This window comes from Acinonyx jubatus, chromosome X (genome assembly GCF_027475565.1).
Source record: "Acinonyx jubatus isolate Ajub_Pintada_27869175 chromosome X, VMU_Ajub_asm_v1.0, whole genome shotgun sequence".
Lineage (NCBI taxonomy): Eukaryota > Metazoa > Chordata > Mammalia > Carnivora > Felidae > Acinonyx > Acinonyx jubatus.
Window position 1 is genome coordinate 11,307,799 of NC_069389.1, and position 19,672 is coordinate 11,327,470.

General features: G+C 39.6%; 1 protein-coding gene across 2 annotated transcripts in view; it reads left to right on the forward strand.

Moving 5' to 3' along the window:
• The window catches only part of MOSPD2 (motile sperm domain containing 2), a 53,130-nt gene extending 35,109 nt beyond the window's left edge, over positions 1-18,021 (forward strand). The window contains exons 9-15 of one of the 2 annotated variants that reach the window (XM_015071418.3): positions 2,478-2,654; positions 3,279-3,391; positions 5,876-5,972; positions 6,823-6,919; positions 7,286-7,415; positions 14,922-15,024; positions 15,596-18,021. In XM_015071418.3, coding sequence (XP_014926904.1) covers positions 2,478-2,654; positions 3,279-3,391; positions 5,876-5,972; positions 6,823-6,919; positions 7,286-7,415; positions 14,922-15,024; positions 15,596-15,733 — 855 coding nt within the window. In that variant the 3' untranslated portion in view covers positions 15,734-18,021. The remainder of the gene's footprint in view (positions 1-2,477; positions 2,655-3,278; positions 3,392-5,875; positions 5,973-6,822; positions 6,920-7,285; positions 7,416-14,921; positions 15,025-15,595) is intronic. The other variant, XM_015071419.3, reaches the window with a different exon arrangement.
• The last annotated feature ends 1,651 nt before the right edge of the window (positions 18,022-19,672 follow it).

The window sequence follows — 19,672 nt, forward strand, 5'->3', positions numbered from 1 at the left end:
TGCTTTGGGTTAACCTGATTTTAAAATTTCATTTGTTTGATTTGTACAATGTACTTCAGATACTGCCTACTTGGCAAAACTGGATTCAACCAGAATCAAGTGACTGGGAAGATGAAAAGTTTTGCTGTGTCCTTTAGATTTCTTTGGTTAGAAAAACTTGAACCAGTATTTTTAATTTGAAATTTGCTGCTTTCCTATTTTGAAGCTTTATATTTTACATTTTAACATAGAAAAACACAGTATGGTTCATTTCACGTACTACCTTTAGTTAAACTAGATATTTGATTTGTTTTTAATAATCTGTCCCTAGAATTGTTATATCTTAAAATTAATAGCATCTAGGGGCGACTGGGTGGCTTAGTCGGTTAGGCGTCTGACTCTTGATTTCGGCTCAGGTCATGATCTCATGGGTTCGTGAGTTCGAGCCCTGCGTCCAGCTCTGGGCTGACAGTGAGGAGCCTGCTTGGGATTCATATTCCCTCCCTCCCTCCCTCCCTCTCTGTCTGTCTGTCTGTCTCTCTCTCTCTCAAAAAAACTTTAAAATTTATAGCCTCTAGTAAAAATTATTTTTTTTTTACATTTATTTATTTTTGGTAGAGACAAAGCACAAGTGAGTGAGGGACAGAGAGAGAGGGAGACACAGAATCCGAAGCAGGCTCCAGGCTCTGAGCTGTCAGCACAGAGCCCGACGCGGGGCTCAAACCCACAAACCGCGAGATCATGACCTGAACCGAAGTCCAACGCTCAACCGACTGAGCCACCCAGGCGCCCCTACTAAAAATTATTTTTACTTTTAGGAGTAGAAAAGGTTATCTCCCTTCTCTGTCGTTAATGGTATATTTTTTTAGGACTGCTCAGAATTATAGTAGGACTAATATTCTTTCACATAATTTTTTCCCCAAAAGTAATACTTATACATGATTTTTTTAAAAGCAAACAATACTGAAGATTGAAAACTACAGCAGTATAGTGCCAAGCATGTGTCCCTCCCCAGGTGACTGCCCACTGCCACTGTCCAGAGGCCACCATTGTGTCCATGTTTTCTCTCCTGGAAATATTCTGTCCATTTTATTTTTTACATAACAGTCACGTACCGTATGTTGTTTCACTGGTTTTCCCACTTCATCTCTTGTTAGTTTATGCCATATTGATTCATAGAGGTCTACCTGATTTTTTCAACCATTGCAGAATATTCCATTGTGTGGATTTAACATAATGTAGTTAATCAGTTCTCTTTGGAAGGACTGTTAGTTGTTTTCTAATCTTGCCATTATTAGGAGTGCTACAGTGAATATCCTTGTAAATATCTTGGTACATGGATTCAACAGTGTAAGTAGAAGGTGAGCTCCAGTTTCCCTCTAAAGAGATTGTGCTCATCTCCCAGTAACATGTGGCAATGCTTGAACCACACCCTTGCCAGTAGCACATACTCTCATTTTTGTAACCTTTGACAATCTCAGGTGAAAAATATTCTAGTGTGGTTTGAATTTGCATTTCTATTATTGTAAGTGATGTCAAGCATTTTTTTATGATTTAAAAGGTAGTCTGTTCTTTACGAATTCTGTGTCATTCCTTTTTTTAAAATTCTGTTATCACTCTTCTTGATTTGTATATATGAACAAAAGCTGTCTTGTTTCTGATACATGTGATACATATTTTTCTAGTTGTGGCTTTAAAAAAAACTTTTTTACGGGTTTTTTTTTCGGGAGGGGGAGTTGATTGTTGGGTTTTGTTTTCTGTCATTCAGAAATGTTTCATGTTAGTGTGCTCATTTTTTATCAGCATTTTTATGCCTGCTGGGTTCTGTGTTTGTGCTATGATTAGAAAGGTCTTCACTACTTAGGTTTTGTGTTTTGTTTCATGTTTTTTTTTTTAATGTATTTGTTTTAAGTAGGCTCCATACCCAATATGGGGCTTGAACTCACAACCCTGAGATCAAGAGTTACAGGCTCTACTGACTGAACGAGCCAGGTGACCCTGTTTATTTTTTTTTTTTAATCCTTCTTTGTGTTTTTCTGGAGCTTATGTTGTTGTTGTTGTTTTAAGCTTACATGGTTTTTTAAAATTACACTTTCAGAGCACCTGGCTGACTCCATTGGAAGAGTAGGTGACTCTTGATCTCAACGTCATGGTTTCGAACCCCATGTTGGGTGTAGAGCTTACTAAAAAAATAATAAACATTAAAAAAATACATACTTTCAAGTTTTTATTCTTCCGAAATTCTTTTTGGCACAAAGAATGAGCTCAAGATCCAACTTGGTTTTTTTACATATGGCTAATCAGTTGCCCACACCACTTGTTGCCCTTTCCCCTTGTGTTTTGAAATGCTTCCTTTTAAAAAAAAAAAATTCACTATCTAATTAAGTCTGTTTTTTTGTGTTGGTTTGCTTGTTGGCCCGGAGAGTGGATTTTTAACTCGAGAGAATTATTTGTCTGCCCACCTCTCAGCAGGCTGTTATACGATTCCTTTCTCTTAGGATCCTTTCAAGTATAGCTACCCACCGCTAGTAGATGATGATTTCCAGACACCATTGTGTGAAAATGGACCTATTGCCAGTGAAGATGAAGCTTCAAGTAAAGAAGATCTAGAGAGTGATGGCAAAGAAACCTTGGAAACAATTTCCAGTGAAGAACAAACAGCTCTTCTAAAAAAGGTAATCTTAACAATAGAATGAATTTGAGTCAAAAGCTGTGGCCTGTCCGCCGTTCTGCAACTAGCTAGCTATGTGATTTTGGGTAATTCATTTAACTTCCTGTCCTTCAACATTTTGTCTGGAAAGAAAGAGGAAGGAGGTCACTGGCTAACCAGAAGTGTCATTATGGTGTATGACAAAGCCGATTTCATGCATTGGTATAAAAATTGGCAAAATGCACTTAGGAATTGTGTTATCAAAACTATTTTTTATCGGATAAAAGTAGTTTAAAGCCTTTTATCTACTTCCTCTATTTCCAGTTTTGGAAGGAGCACTTAGTTATCTTTTTATGAGTCATCAGGGGCTTGATAGAGGGATAAATGTTATAATTTAGAACAGATTTAAAGATCCTAAGGGAAAGCCCATGTTACATTTTCTGTAGTGACTTATCTGTCGTAGGCATCCAAGTATATGTTAATGGTCATGTTAATATATGTCATATACGTAATTTAGGTGTAATAAGCTTATGTTAAAGATTATAATTTGGATTGAATCACTGTGTTTACTTTTTCACCTAATGAACTACCCAGCTGTCAGTATGAAACTAAATTTATCTTTCTTTCTTCATATTTTTTTGGCCTTTAGATTAACGTTACTGAACATACTTCCAAAGCAGAGGAAAATGAAAAGGTTGATTCCAAAATTAAAGCTTTCAAAAAACCATTGAGTGTGTTTAAAGGGCCCTTACTACACATCAGGTAATCATAGTTGAGGATTTTATTAGCTATGCTTTTTTTAATAATCTGTCTTGATCATCTTGAGGGAAAATATATTTCCACATTTTGAAAACCAGTACACAAGTTTTCTAATGAAAGGTTATCCAAAGACTCACCTTGGTTTCCAGACAGAGTAGACATTGTTAGCTACCTTTTTGTTATTCCATTAAGTGTGTTTAAAGGGCCCTCATTTCACATTAGGTAATAAAAGTGAATATTCATATATTAACAGTTAATCTGAATGACATATATTTTTCTCATTTTACTGATAGTGTTTGACTTGGACAACTTTGAGGATGCCAAAGATGACAGTGAACTAAGCACTTATCAGTTTGACCTTCTAAAAGCTAAAGCTGGACTAGAAAAATAGGAGGGGGGGTTGTTTTGTTTTTGTCTTTTACCAAAGCCCGATTTCAGCACATCTCTATTTTTGTTTCTAGGTTACTCAGCCTGAGATTCAGGATTGTTTGTAATTATCATTACATAAAGATCTCTTTCTCATTAATGATGCTTTTAGTTGATAAATTTATATGGCCTTATGTTAATACTGCTATGCCAACTTTGGTGATGACCTGATGTATCATTTTCTGTCCCATAGTTGAAATTTTTCTGTGTAACTGTTTTAGGTATGACTCTTATGACCGGTACAGTCAGACTTTTAAAAAAACTGATACTCTAATTGAGAAGACTGGTTTGTTTATATACATTGGGATTACTATTATATTTGGATTATCTCAACCATCTGTGTATTTCTGGGTGGGGGGTGGGGGGGGGTCCCACATGTATATTCTGCTGGTCATGGGTTTTCTTTGCCATTTCCCCCCTGTGGAGTTTGTCTCTGTTCTTTCCCTATAATGGTTTAGAAGTTTCACACTTTTCACTGGAGGCTTGTGGACACCCTAGATCTTGGCTCATGAATGTCGAGGGTCAGCTTCAAGAGCTGGCCAGGGAGAGGGCCAGGGTAGGGTAGGGCAGGGCAGCTTCCAGGGCTGTGGTCTGGGCTCAGCATCCCCTGCCTCTGCCCCCAGGAAAGTCACAGCACCTCTCTCTCCTCCAGGCACAGGTGCCCCAATAGCGGCTGTCTCCCGTCAGTCTCGTGGTTATTGAGAGTACTTCTGAGATTCATAACCTTCTGGTCTTTTCTGTGTTGTATTTCAGATGGGCTCTAAAAGTAAGCCAGCAGCTGTGCTAATCTGTCTTGTCCAAAGATGAGCAGAGCCCTCCTAGGAGAGCATGTCCTTAAAAATATGTGTTCTCCAAATGAATCTCTGATATGCCAACATTCCTGATATAAAATGAATCTACTTACGTTTATGGTCAAGGACAGTCTGAACAATTCACCTTTTTATCTAAAACAAAAACACTCTTCTACCCAGTGTTTGGAGGCACCTGATACAGTTTGACTCATGTAACTAAACTACACAATTGGAGGGGCTGCTGGGTGGCTCCGTTGGTTGACCGTCTGACTTCGGCTCAGGTCATGATCTCACGGTTTGTGAGTTCGAGCCCTGCATCGGGCTCTGTGCTGAAAGATTGGAGCCTGCTTCAGATTCTGTGACTCCCTCTCTGTCTGCCCCTCCCCCGCTCGCACTCTCTCTCAAAAATAAAACATTAAAAAAAAATTTAACTACACAATGGGGCACCTGGGTGGCTCAGTCGGTTAAGCGTCCGACTTCTCAGGTCAGGATCTCACAGCTTGTGAATTCGAGCCCCACTTGGGGCTCTGTGCTAACAGCTCAGAGCCTGGACCCTGCTTCCAATTCTGTGTCTCCCCCTCTCTCTGCCCCTCCCCCATTCACTCTGTCTCTCTCAAAAATAAACATTAAAAAAATAAAAACTACATAAAACGTTGCTTTAGTCTTTTAGTTCACATGCTCTACAGTGACAGTAGTAAAATTTGTATTTTGAGGCTCACTGCTTTTACTGTTTGACAAATATTTCCCACCCCAAATTTTGTTTTTTGTATTCCATATTACTTAGAAAAAGCCTTTACATAGTAAGACCTTAGTCTGTTACTTCAAGACCTCCCTGATGATCGTTCATTTTACGTTAGACTTTTCTCTGTTGGTGTATAAAATTATGCCCCATTCTATTCTGTTTGTAATTAAAGTTGAAGTGCCAGCTTCTTCTCTGTTTTTATTATGTGTAACCTTCCAAAGAGCTTAAATGCACCTTTAGATGGTGCTGATTATAGGCTAATTCAGAATCATCCTATTCTTTCTTCTTTCCTTTTCTATTTAGCTTTTGATCTTGGGGAAGCCAACCATAGGACTTTTAAGTAGCATGCAATCAATTAGTAAGATGAAAACACAAACTATATTAGGTAACTGTTTTGTAGGGGTTTTTTTTGATGAAATCTCTTTATACAAATGAGCATATAATATTAAATGCTTTTCTTCCAGCTAATGATTAGATTGTCATTTATTCTGAATAACACAAATGCCTTATGTTTTTGTCACCACCTAGCCCAGCAGAAGAACTGTATTTTGGAAGTACAGAATCTGGAGAGAAGAAAACTTTAATAGTGTTGACAAATGTAACTAAAAACATCGTGGCGTTTAAGGTAAGTATCTGAAAGATCTAATAGATTATATGTGGAAATTGGACATGGGAAGTGATTTCAGTCATTTTAATCGAAAGACTGAGGATTTGTAACTTGTGCAGTGTTTTTATTTATGATATTTTTAGGCATGATAAGCTGCCTTCTAGTTTTAACCACATGGCATAGCTTATCTAAAATTTTCCCTGGGATCTGTATCTCAATCTTTAATGAGCCGTAATAGGCTAATGTCCAAATTAATCTCAGGCTTTAATGTTTGTTGTAAATAAAAACTCAAGGAAAATCACTCTTCATCATATAAATAATTCATAATAGCAAAAAAAATAAAACTATAAAATCAAGAGTGCATTTTCCCCCAAGTGTGATATAGTTTGGAATGTAGTTTATGCTGGATACTAACCTAATGACCGAGTCTGCCACTGCCCCATATTGTAGAAATTATTTCCTTAAATCATCTATTTAATTTAGATTGGACCACTAGGATATTTTCTTTGATTTTCTAGTGTTTTTAATTGGACAACGCTATTATAACAAGTCCTAATACGGTTTTTTAGAATTTGTGTTATTAAATTTAGGCAATTGCCAGATAGGATACTGCACAGATTGTTTTGTTGAAAAGGAAGGCTGAGTGACAGGTGGACTTCCAAGATTAGCAGAGATTTTAAAAAATAAAGATACTGTTTTCCTGTTGATGGGGAAAGATACATTCTATGCCTGACCACCGTGGGTGTTTTGTAGACTTTATTATTAACTGCTAGTTTTCTAAAAATCACTTTCAAGCCGTTTACCACCCCCAAGATCAGTTTTATCATTATGCTGTTAGTGATTATGTGATTACTCTATTCATAAATAGGTGAGAACAACTGCTCCAGAAAAATACAGAGTCAAGCCAAGCAACAGCAGTTGTGACCCTGGAGCTTCAGTTGACATAGTTGTGTCTCCCCACGGGGGTGAGTTGTCACGTGATGGCCTCAGAGGGTGTGCTGGGGTACCTGGGGCTGGTTGGTGAGTCCGTAGAGCTGGACTAGAAGCCGGAAATCCGAGTGTCAACACGTCATGTCGCTGCATTCTTAGGCATCCATTTTCTCGTGTGTAAAATGAAATGGGTAAATGGGTCTCACTAGAATGGTTTTTTAATGCATAAAATTGTTTAAACTGACGCCTGTTGAAATTGAATTTTTAGAAAAACGTTTTCCTTTTTAGGGTGGTTCCATATTGTCCTTTTTCCATTGTTTTCTAGAATAATGCCTTAAACCAACATGCCCAACCTTTTGTAAAGGCTTGTTTATATAACAAGTTACTCTTTTGGAATGCAGGTTTAACAGTCTCTGCCCAAGACCGTTTTCTGATAATGGCTGCAGAAATGGAACAGTCATCTGGCACGGGCCCAGCAGAATTGACTCAGTTCTGGAAAGAGGTTCCCAGAAACAAAGTGATGGAACATAGGTATGCTTCTTACAGATTCTCAAATGTGATGGGAAGAATCAGAGAGCTATGCCTGCATGGACTAGGCAGGTGTCTCTTCCTTCTAGCATTTGGCAGACACTTAGGCTTCTAGTGTGGGCCCTGAGCTGTGTGGGACTCTGGGGTGCCCAGGAATGAGATCTGGAGTTTCTCAAGGAGGTTGCAAGCAGGGACTTGCTTACAGGACTGTGCAAGAATCTGGATGTGTCCCAAATTACAAACCTAGATCTCTCTGTCCCGGCCGTTCCCTTTATAGGAGCACTCACTTTGTGTCCTAGAATGTGTGTGTTGCAGCATTATTTGTACTAGGAAAAAATGGGAAAGAACAAACCTAAATGGTTACCAGTGAAGCAACGGTCAGACGCACTTGAACGTATGCAGGAGTACTCTGCAGCTATTCAAAAGAGTGTGGGAAGTCTCTTGTTCTGATACACAAAGGTACCTATGATGTATTAGGGGGAAAACCTGGGACTGCATGGGCATATACAAGTATGTATGTGCATGCAAAGATACACAGAGAAGGAGAAAAGAGAGGAGTGTTGTGGTTTTCTTTTGGAGTGTGCCAGTTCTACCTCCCAGGGACACTCGTCAGTGTCTGGAAACATTGTTCATTGTCACAAGTGGGCATTGGGGTACTGTGGCATCTAGCAGGTAGAGACTAGGGATGCTGCTGTACATCCCACAATGCAAAGGACAGCCCCCCAAAACAAAGACTGGTGGGTAAAGAATGGCCACTCTGATGGCACTTTTGTAGGCCCTGAAGGAAAAGAGTGCGTAAGCCATATATATAGAACTAGAAAAAGTGCTTTCCAGGAAGAGGGAACCACAAGTGAAAAAGGAATGTGCTGGGCCTGTGTAAGGAACAGCGAGGAGGTTAAGGGCAGCTTGGTGGGAGATGAGGTCAAAGAGATAGTAGGAATGCAAATGATTGCCATAGCGAAGACTTCTGATGTTAAGAGGAGAAACTACAGTTGGTGCTCAGCAGATCCAGGAAGTGATCTGGCTTATTTTTTTTTAAAGGATTATTCTGGGGGCTGTGTGGAAAACAGTGTAGACCAGACCCAAGTGAAAGACTGATACTGAGTTAACACTTAAATAAGAGCCCACTGCCAGCCAGTCCTGTTTTAAGTGCTTTACTCTTATTTATTCACTTGGTCATTAAAATGACCCTAGGAGGTAAGTAGTTCTTTATCCCATTTGATAAATGAGAAGCTGGAAAACCTAGTAACGGTCATGGTTGAGTTAACTGTTCAAAAGCAATTGAAAGAACACACATGTGGCTGGACCACGTAGGGAAGAGTGACAGGACTCACGGTGGGAAGAAGGCTGGACAGAGGCAGATAGGAGAGCATCTACCTGACCTGATTTACCTTTGTGAACAAGCCTGCAAAAAGTGATCTTGTCAGAGGGGAGGAGGACAGGAGAGGGCCTAGGAAGACAAGCTTTACGGCAGTGAAGTCATCACTGCCCACCTGGGGGGGGGCAGTTTCAGTTGGCAGGAGCCAGGTGCCAAAGAAATGGAGGTAGTACGACTGTTCTAGAGAGTAGTCTTGCTGGAGGAAGGAATAATGCAGTGTCGATGAAGCAGTTGTCTGGCATGGGTTTTTCAATGAGAGAGGCCACCTGGACAGGGTAAATCACCAGTAGTGAAATTTCTGACAAGGCTGAAGGGACAAGACTTACATCCAAGGTAAAGGTCAGCTTTCTTCGGGAAGGAGGAAGGAACCCAGATACAGGTTAAGGCTCGGGATGGGGTTGACTTGTTTTGGGATGGAGTAAATTCCCAAGTTGTGACACCCTCCACTTTGTGTTTTTAGCCAAGTTTATTTTTGTCAAAGGCATGGCTCTGAAAACAAATGGAAAGGTTATGTAACACTGGTATAAAAGATGGAGATTAATTTGAAGTTCTTTGCAAACAGTCCCTCAAAAGCAGGGTTTTTTCTTTTAATTAAGTGCTCATAGTTTGGTTTTCTGTAAGTCAAGAGAGGATCACTTACCTCCCAGAAAGAGGGAGACTTGGTGGTTTGGTACTGAAGGCCCGAGTAAAGCACTGACTCCCACCTAGAAAGGGTGGTTTCCTTCAAATAGGAAGATCGGGTAGGTTGAACTGATTACCCTATAAAATAAACTTCCCGTAGGTTATTGAGCAGTATCTGTAATTGCTTGTGTTATTACACATGCACTAAGAAGTAGGAAGTGGGGCGCCTGGGTGGCTCTGTTTGTAAAACGCCCAATGCTTGATTTCAACTCCGGTCATGATCTCACCGGGGTTCGAGGGCTCTGCGTGGAACCTGCTGGGGATTCTTACCCCTCCCCCATTTGCTCTCATGCTCTCTCAACATAAACATGGAAAAATAAAGTAGGAAGAGGTAGGGAAGGAAAAATAATTTTCCCTCTCCCCACCTTCAATACCATCTCCAGTGAAAGAAGAAAGATTGGGGGGAGTGAGTGTGGGAGCAGAGGAGCCAGTAATGAGAGGTTATCAGGAAAAGCACAGTAAACAAGGGTAAGGTTATTCAGATTTAGATGAATTCCTCTCTTCTTGAAGCCCCTGAGCCTGCCAAGGTAAGGGACCTTCCTTACCTGGTAAGGCCATCCAGAAGCCTGTAAGCAAGGTTACAGGTCCATTTTTTGCAAGGGGCTTTAATGGGTCCCTAAAGTCAGTCTTAGGCCCTTAAAACTGTCTGTTCATACCTGATTTTTATGCATACCATTTTCAAATAAGACATTCAAGTCAGAGCCTTAGTAATATAACCATGCTTCCAATTGTGTCCTCTTCCAAGGAGAAGAGATTCTTACTGAATTGATGTAAAAAAAAAAAAAAAAAAAACGTATTTCCATGAAAGAATACTTTGAGTTTCTGAATGCTGGAGGGACCACAGAGGGAGAAAACTTGTTTCAATTCTGCTTACAAAGGTATAGTTCTGTCAATCATAGCTTATGAGAAAAGAGTAGAATATTTCCTTAAACCTTGGAAAACAAAACATTAAAGAACCAGCAGTGTTTCAAAAAAGTCCTAAACAGTAGAATTATCAGTTCATTCACTCCCATGTTATTAATTCTTGGTCTGCTTGAAACCAGCTTTTTTATTCTGGAAATTCTTACCAGTTCAGTTTTATGATCTTAAAGTCATCAGAAACCTGTTTTCTGGAGTACCTGTCAGAGTCCTTGCCATGAGAAGCACATTTGCGAAAGGATCCGAGTAAAACAATAGCTTCTATAAATGACAGACTTAAAAATGGCCATGGTTGCAGACCTGATGAGAGTTCATTATAAGGCTTTTGACAAGGAAATTTGGTTATTTCTGTGGCATACAACATTGTAAGATAATAACTAGAATTACAAACAATAACATTATACTAGAACATAGCCGATTTCTAGGAATTTTATACAGTTTCTGGAACACTTATGTTAATAACGTATCCATACAAATACAACCTAAAGAAGGTTTAGGATTACTTATTTGACAGTGCTTCCCATGTAACTTAACATAGTAAATAAGCCTAATTTGTTCTCTCTTATAAAAAGAGCTATAAAACTAATCTTTCCATACATTCCAGAAGCCCTCTGAAAAATTCCAGAGATAGTTCAAGGTCAAAAAGACTTCAGTTAGAATTTGAGTTGGGGTTTGTCAAAAATGTCAGAAGGTTTTAGACACTTGACTGAATAGAATCCTAGATCATCATGAAATAATACTTAATTATCCATTTAACCATAGTAACAATAAAATGTCAAAGGCAAATGCAGAAAGTTACATCGTTGTGAGTAAAACTTAGCTCTTTTGATCTTTAGAAGACTATTTTCCTAAGCAATCAAATACCTGATGATAAAGATAACATGAAGCACAGGAAATTATTTTGATAAAACACACAATTTTTGCTTTCTAGGCACATTACTTAAAAGCTAAAGAAAAACCTTTCACCGTCTCTTATCAGTAGCTGACTGATAGTCCAAGAAAATGTTGTCCTTTTAGCAGATGTTAACTTTTAGTTTTACATGAGTACACTATTGATATGAAAGCTTATTTTTATAACCCTCGTAACAAATTCCATCTTGGCCAGCTTGACTACACAAAGAGAAGTTTTCTTTGCTTTCTTCCCTATTCAGAAATAACCAGCTTTAATTCAGCATAAAATTACTTTTATTCCCCTTAAGAAAAATACGTGTCCATACCTTTCCTCAGCTAAAAAACACATCCTACTTTCCTTGCACGTGGAGTTAGTTGTCTCCATTATTTCTAGTAAATTACATATATGAATCAGAATTCTTAGAAACAATAATTTTTAGTGAAAATTAAGTAGTAAACAATTGTCATTTAACACCAGCATTCTGTAGATTGGCAAATTCAGGGATACATAATTTCTAGAAGCATATGCTCCCTCATGGTACAGTTTTTCAGTGTGGCACGAGATATGTTTACTAACAGACTAAATATTTTTAGTTCGTCTGTAATAACAAGCCAAAAGTAGATAAACCTGTGCTCAGTAATGTTTCAATATTTTATCTTATTTGGAAATAATTTCCTATTTTACTTAGCAAAACTCGTTACCAAACAGAGTTGAAAAGCTGTTTTTAAGTAGACAAATTCACCTAAAAGCTCTTACCCAACTTACCTAAAAACGTGAACCTATTTGAATACTAAACTCAAGTAGAAAAAAGTTGCATATCTGCATTATATCTAATATTGATAACTTTGAAGACGTGCCTATTTTAATTAAACCAACACACTTGACCAGCTTTTATTTTACCTAAGATTACTCTACATCACAGGAACTTGAAAGACACTTGGGTTAGTGTCTATATTTCTAAGAGTTTTAGGAATACTTAATTTGATAAGTGCTTATTTTTCTTTAAGCCAGTCAGAGCTTTTACAAATTAATTTTGGCAATACCGTCCAGAAGTAGAAAAATATTACGCATCCATAACATATATAGACACACGGAAACATATAGACTCAGAGACTTTTGAGGTATCTAGCTCTAAAATTTTAGCCATGAATCAGGTACAATAACACAATACTCACTAGTTTGTAAAAGAACATTTAGGTCCAAATTGCGTTTCTGGCAGTTGGAATAAGTTTACCCTAAAGTTATATTTCGAAGAGCTAGCTATCATGTCCTAGAGGATAGAAAATTTTTACCTGAAAGGCACAAAGTATCAAGGTTTGTTATTTCTTTTTTAAAGCAGTTTTGGGGTACATTTGCCTATTATCAGAGGTCGTCAGTAATTACTGTTTCTATTTTCCTTCTTTGTCTTGAGCCCAGGACATTTCTGTTTCCAATGTCCTGATCTTTCACAATACTGACATGTATTTGCAGATGAGCTGGGGGGCGGGGGGGTTGGGGGAGAAGGTGCGGGCAGGGTAGGTTTTAGGATGGGGAAGCTTAGACACACTTTGAACTGCTTCCAGTGTTGCACTAGTGGTTTTGTAAAGATTTGCAAATCAAAGATGGTTGCTTTTAATTCCTCAAATAATTGTGTTCCAGCCTGAATGGGATCAGGGGACTGACCCACCCATCCAGCTGCATTTTCTTCAGTCTGCTCTATATCAGGAAGATGATTTCCAACTAAGATGGAAAAAAAGTGATTTCTCTGTTCTGGAGCTTTAGGGTTTAATGCGGCATGCCTTTAAAAAGTTTATAGAAAGTATTCAACAAAGGCCTTTGAATGCTGTCCTTTTTCTAAGTGTTTACTTCATCCTTGAAGCAATTTAATTCAGGGGGGAAAAACAACCTGTTCTATTGCTTCTATCAGCCCCCAGACATCAGCCTGCAGCTGATCCATTTCCTGAACGTTTGTGGGAGGGCCTGGGAGAAATTCTGGTCATGTTCTTGGTGAGGAGAGTTTTCCCCAGGAGACCATTTGGCTTATCTGATAACTACAGTATAATCATGGATAAGAAGAACAACCCTTAGCAGCCAGTCACAGTCCCTGTGAATGGGGACTGATCTTTTCACCTCTTCTCTAAATTTGGTAGGTGGTTATCTTCTGAAAGTAGAGATTGAAAACTTCATAATCTCTTCTTTCTAAGGAAGTTCCTCAGGCCAGCTGCCATACTGGGTCATGTTCTCCTTTCAATTTGGTCTTTCCAGAGCTACCAAGACCACCATTGTTTAGGATGAGAGCTCTCTAACAGTGTTTTCAGCATAGAAGCTTTAAAAATGTAAAAGATCCACCATCTGGCATTGACAAGTTGGATCTTATATTAATCTCAATAGCGACTCAAACCAACAGGCCTTTTGATGGCTTAACCATGGACCCAAGAGGCTTCCCAAAAGAGGGTGCCAACACTGAAGCCCTCAGAGAGGGAGCGTAAGAAAGCAAAGGCTTTCTTCGCCACAAGTGGGGAGAACGGTGTCGTGAAAATGGCAGCTCCGGTTCCCCACAACAATGTGCGAGGCCTCCAGTCACAGACCCTGCGCTCTGTGACACCAGGGAAGTGCTCCTGGATTGGACTTTGACAGCACAAAGTCCCCTCACGGACTGGGGACCCAAATGACAACTGCCCTGCGAGCTGGCACGGCCAGACAGAGAGAATGCTGCCTGTCACCTTGTGTGTTGTGCATCCACCAGCCGGCAGAGACCAAAAAGAATATTCTTGCTGGTTACAAACCCAAGCTCTCAATACATAGAATGAGAGGAAAGGAAAACCCCATTTGACCGATTTTTCTTCTGCTAACCTAAATTTGGAAAGGTAGGGACAAGGTGAAATTTTTACCTCTCTCGACCTGGCACTAGTGTGAGATCTAGAAGAGCTAACTTTGGTAGGTAAGAATTTTTACCCTTCACTGGCTTCTGCCAGTTTTCCAGGATCCCATCTGTAGGTGCCTAAGTGAGTACGGTGTCCCAGCAGGGCCCATCGTAGGTTGCCAAAACGTAGGAGAGGAAAAGTAATTTTCCCTCTACCTTGCTAGGTTCTTGGCTGAGACCTCCACCCCCTGGAATAAAAGACAGATTAATAGGAGAAAACAGAAGTTGAATAACACGTATACCTCCTGTATACACGGGACATACCCAGGGAAACAGTAAAACTCCCCCAGATGGCCCAAGACAAGATGTTGGGGCATCAGCGAGTCAGGGAAGACGGTCAGGAAAATCACAGTAAACGAGGGTAAGGTCCTTAAGCAGATTTAGATGGGTCCCTTCTAGAGATTTTGTCACCCCCTCTGGTACACAGAGGAAAACACCCTTACAAATGTAGATTACCTTTATAAATGTCAGTGTCCCTGACAAAAGGTTTTCAAAGCTTTTCTTATGTCTGCTGTTTCTCAAAAAATAGCGAGCCCAAGATAATCCTTCTGCCAGAGAGGTGTATCTGGGGGTGGCAAATTCTGCTCCCCTTCCAAGATGAATACACGCTGTGCTGCTACCTTATGTGTAACTGGGAGAAGAATGAGTGCTTTCATGTCTGTTATGTAGATTTCTGTGTTTAACTCTTTTCATTTTATAGTTTACTTTTACAATCCTGTTTCCTTTGCATTTCCACAGGTTAAGATGCCATATTGTTGAGAGCAGTAAACCAACCACCCTTACATTAAAAGACAATGCTTTTAACATGTCAGATAAAACCAGTGAAGATCTTTATCTACAAGTAAGTGTTCTTTCTCCCTAAAACAAAGTTGTAAATGCTAACCAACGTTAGAAATCCACTTTTTCCCCACTGACGTAGAGAGAACCTTTGGCATAGATGCGACAGAAATGCTCTTTTCTTTGTGAAGGGCAGCCAAATCGAAAATGGTGAGTGGTGAGTTACTTTTGGAGATGTGTTAACTTTTTAAAAGCTCTGGCCATTCTAATTTGGACGAGGTGTGGCGCTTTGGAGAGTATCCAAGAATTTGATCTCATGGAAGAGGTACCATCTAAATTCGAAAAAGATTGGAGGGACTCTCTTTCTGACTCGCTGGCTTTGGTACCTGCAGAAAGTGACTGCATTGCTCCTTTTCAACTGGAAAATTAGATCTTTCCAAAACTAGAGTGAGCAGGCGCACGTCTGTTCACCAAACAGATGTGATCCCTCATTGCATTTCCTGCTCCCAGCTGTTCAGAGTAGACGGACCCCATCCTGTAAATGTTTGGATTTCTAATATTCCTAGTTGTCGTTCACATGGTTAATGTACTGTTTTACTGATATGCATCTTTCATCCTTTTTTTTCCCTCTTTAGCTCAATCGTTTACTAGAAAGCAATAGGAAGCTTGAAGACCAAGTTCAGCGGTGTATCTGGTTCCAGCAGCTGCTGCTTTCCTTAACAATGCTCTTGCTTGCTTTTGTCATGTCTTTCTTCTATTTGTTGTACACTTAAAGAAGTGGAGTTCAGTGAGAAACATGGCTCTTTCGCTCATTAGTTGGAAAAAGACCCAGAACTTCATGTTACTAAAAGTTTTGCACATCTGTGCTTCCTGAAAGGAAACGTGCAACACTTAGAGGGGAACAAATACGTGTCTCGAAAATAAACTCTGTTAGAATGAGGAAACACTGGAGAAATTGAGTATAAGAGATCATAGTTATAGTTAATAAAGTCAAGGCATAGCCATTGTGTAAATTAATACTTTAGATATAATTTATTTTTTCCTTTTGATTTGAATACTTCTAAAGTTTGTTTTATTATATGTATACATTAGCTGGACTGAAAAGTAGAAGTAACAAGCTTTGTCACAGCCAAAAAATGTAATCTTTTTTTTATGACAAAATCATTATAGCTGAGCCAACTTATTAGCTTTTCTATACTATGTATATAGAACATGTATATTGAAAAAAAAAACCCGTACTTAATACAGATTAATTTCTGTGAACACGACTTTGTAATTTTGAGAATTCCTTCCAGATGCTAGTCAATATTCTTTGGGTGTGTGAAACAATTTAATGCCAAACCACCTTTTAGCCTTTGTTTCTTATCTGTCTTCCTTAACAGTCTGCCTTTTATTAATCTCGGACTTTTTTATGAACACTCACATTTAGACAGAATTTGCGAAACTAAGTTTGCTTGGGTTTTCTTGGTCCTCTCTTCCAGTCTTTTTTATGCAGTTTCCCATCGCTCACTGGGGCGGGACACTGACCCCCCCCCCATGCTGCATTTCTTATAAGGGTCTAATCCTCCTTTTTCTAAATGACAGGAGTTAAAATTTCTTTGAAACCTTGGTTTTGAGATGCAGAGCAGAATTCATTGACATTTCAGTTTCGCGTGAACATCGGCCACAGGAAGGAAACTTGACACAACACTGGAGTACCTATAAGCGTGGGGGGAAAAAATCAAAACTCAAGTGTCGGTTCTCCATTTAGGAATGAAAACTAGAATTCCTAGACCAGGGCTGTTGCACTTGCTGGGTACTCTGCCTTCGTCACAGTAATCCTGAGGGTGGTCCCTAAATTCCTAAAATGATACAACTTGCAGGGGCAGAGGCGGATGAAATCAGTTTGTTTTCTCACTCATACAGCCATTTTCAGTTCTCGTCGGTTCACATGTAACTATCTGAAAGAAAACATAGTCTGCCTGTTAAATAAATGTTGAGTTTTGATTGAGCCACGTTTGGAGAACTTTTTATTCTGAAGTGTAGGGTTGGCGGCTTTCATCTTGAGAAGCTGAGGATTCCAAAGTCGAGTTGTAGAGAGTGGTGATTTCAGAGAGTCCCTTCAAAATTGGCCTAGCAATAAAACCTTAAAAGGACACTGGTCTGATACTTGGTCTTAATCTGGGTTTTTCTGTTGCAGTTTGCCAACTCCAGCCGTGAAAGTGACTTCAGTACACCCTAAGTACTCCCCGTAGTATCTCCCTGTGTGTGTGCACAGCGGTTCCCTTTCCATGTTAGATCCCCGGCTGTATATAACCTAATCTCAAAGCATTTGTGTATGTTCTTTGTTCCTCAGCAAATGAATGGGGAAATCATTGGTCAGAATTGGAAGTGTATTGTCCCAACAGTGTCCCTTTAATGTTTCCTACGAAAATGACGTGGACTCACTACAATGTTCTTCCCTGATGTCTGGCCAGTTGAATTTAATAGCGTATCTTGTTAACGTTTGTGTGTCTACTAAATGTGACTATGCAAGAGTACTGAAAATTATAAGATCAAAGGCATCTAAACTTCTGTTCTTGTCTTAACTAATCACTTATTTACATCAGATTTTATTCTGTCTTCATTTGATCTTATCACATTTTGTGTGACTATTACTTTGAGTACTCTGATAATAATTTTATTTTTTATCTTGTCATTACCTATTCATGACCAAATTACCAAGGATCAACATTAAGATCGAGATTTTCGCTTGAGAATGGAAATCAATAGATTTTCCATGAACACATTAATAAAATATTATTAGCTTGGTCTCAAAGTAGCCTAAAAATGCAACTGCGGTTAAACCTAGCCTCAAATTTCATAATACCATAACTGTTTTTATATCTTTCCACTAATTTTGACTGGATTTAATAGCACTTTATTGTACAATTGCAAAAAAAAATATATTCCTAGAATTGTTGCCAGTGTAATTTCTCTAATATTCTGGTGCTTTTCATATATTTTCAGTATTTTTATTACTATATTGGTATTTTCTTTGTATAATTGATCAAAAGAACATGTTTTCTATTTTAATATGTTTTAGAAAAATAATTACATTTATGAAATAAATATCATCAGGAAAAACCTCTGGTCTCTAATTGATAAAGCATCTTAAAATCAATGTTCAGGCTTGCTCTGACCTTTTAAAGATGACATTAATTTCTTTTGTACCTGCTTTGCATTTTTATAAGGACAGTGCTGTAAGCTTCCAAAGATACAATTGTGTTATCGGGTAAACCTGTCCTTCGTATGTCCTGTTTCTCCTCAACCCGGGCCAGAGCCTGGCTACTCTTCAGTGCAGCTCTCCATTTCCCCCAGACTCAACACTGGACTCATTGACATGACTTGGGGCTCCATCATAGAGCCTTCACTAGAGCTGCCCCACGTGAGTCAGAATTGCCCTACATCCCCTCAATCCTAGTACACCTTTCTGCCCGACAGGAACCAGCAGGAAGCAGGCAGTAGAGAGACCATCCTACCTGGCTCATTCGTATATGGAAGGCAGTCCCTGTGACGAGGCACCCACGGGGTGAGGGTGTGCTGGGGGAGGGGCCCTGGGATTGTTGGTGTGGTCCCCTCACCACTGGATGATAACTTCCAAATGGCAGCTCCCATGCCATGAGGATGGAATGAATAGGACAGATCCATCTTCTAGATTGAAAAAGAAGTGGAAACGCAAAACGCTAAGGAGAAATTAAGAATAGAACTACAAAAACAAAATGGTGACCTACCAAGAAGCACCACATCTCCCGAGGACTGTGAGGCCATGCCCTCCTTACCTAAAAGATAGAATTCTCTAGGAGACAAGAGCTCCTGTGGGGAAAGTTCCAGCTAGGAAAAGACTGGTTACTTTACACCCATCTTCAGCCTCCTCCCCTAAGTTTTCACCAACCACTCAAGGTTTCCTAACGTCAGAACAACATCAGCCCCCAGAAGCATAGGGCTCCCCTTCTCCCCCTGCCCCAGGGAGACCATGCACATTGTCTCATTTATTCCATTTAAGGCAAAGGTGGTTAGGAGTGAGGGCTCTGTAGTAAGACTGTCTGGGTTCAGTTTCTCTCTCTGCCACGTGAGGCTGTTACTCGGGGATGTTACTTGACCTCTTTCAGCCTGCTTTCCTGATCTCTGAGTCTGATCATCCAGGTACTCTGCCACGGGATGAGTATGAGTGGGAGGAAATAATATGGGTACAGCAGCCCTGGAGAGTCAGGCCTTGGCTTTGCTGATGTTGCCCCCACCACCTTCCATCCCAGCTTCCTAGAACTTTCCACATTTGGGACCATCTTACTGAATATCCCACCTCATTCGAAGCCAATCATCAGTTCCCTGAACTTTCCCCTGCTTTGAATTCCCACCCTTGCCTCCTTGGTACCCTACTCTTAATTCTAGTGCCCAGGTCAAGGGATAGACTTTAGAAGGCCAGTGATGTTTGGCTGTCTTGAATCCTATGGAGGAATATCCCTTCCAGTCTGATGAAGACTTGGTCAGATGCTTCTTTCCACCATTGTTTCCACACCCCTTCAAAGCACCACACACACATGCACACAAAGAATTGATCTTGCAGTATTACACCCATAAGTTTCCCTTAAATGTGTAATAATTCAACAAAAATACCACATAGGATCTTTCACATATTTATAATTTTGTCATTAATTACAACTGCAAAATCCCTTCTGCTGTATAAACTAACC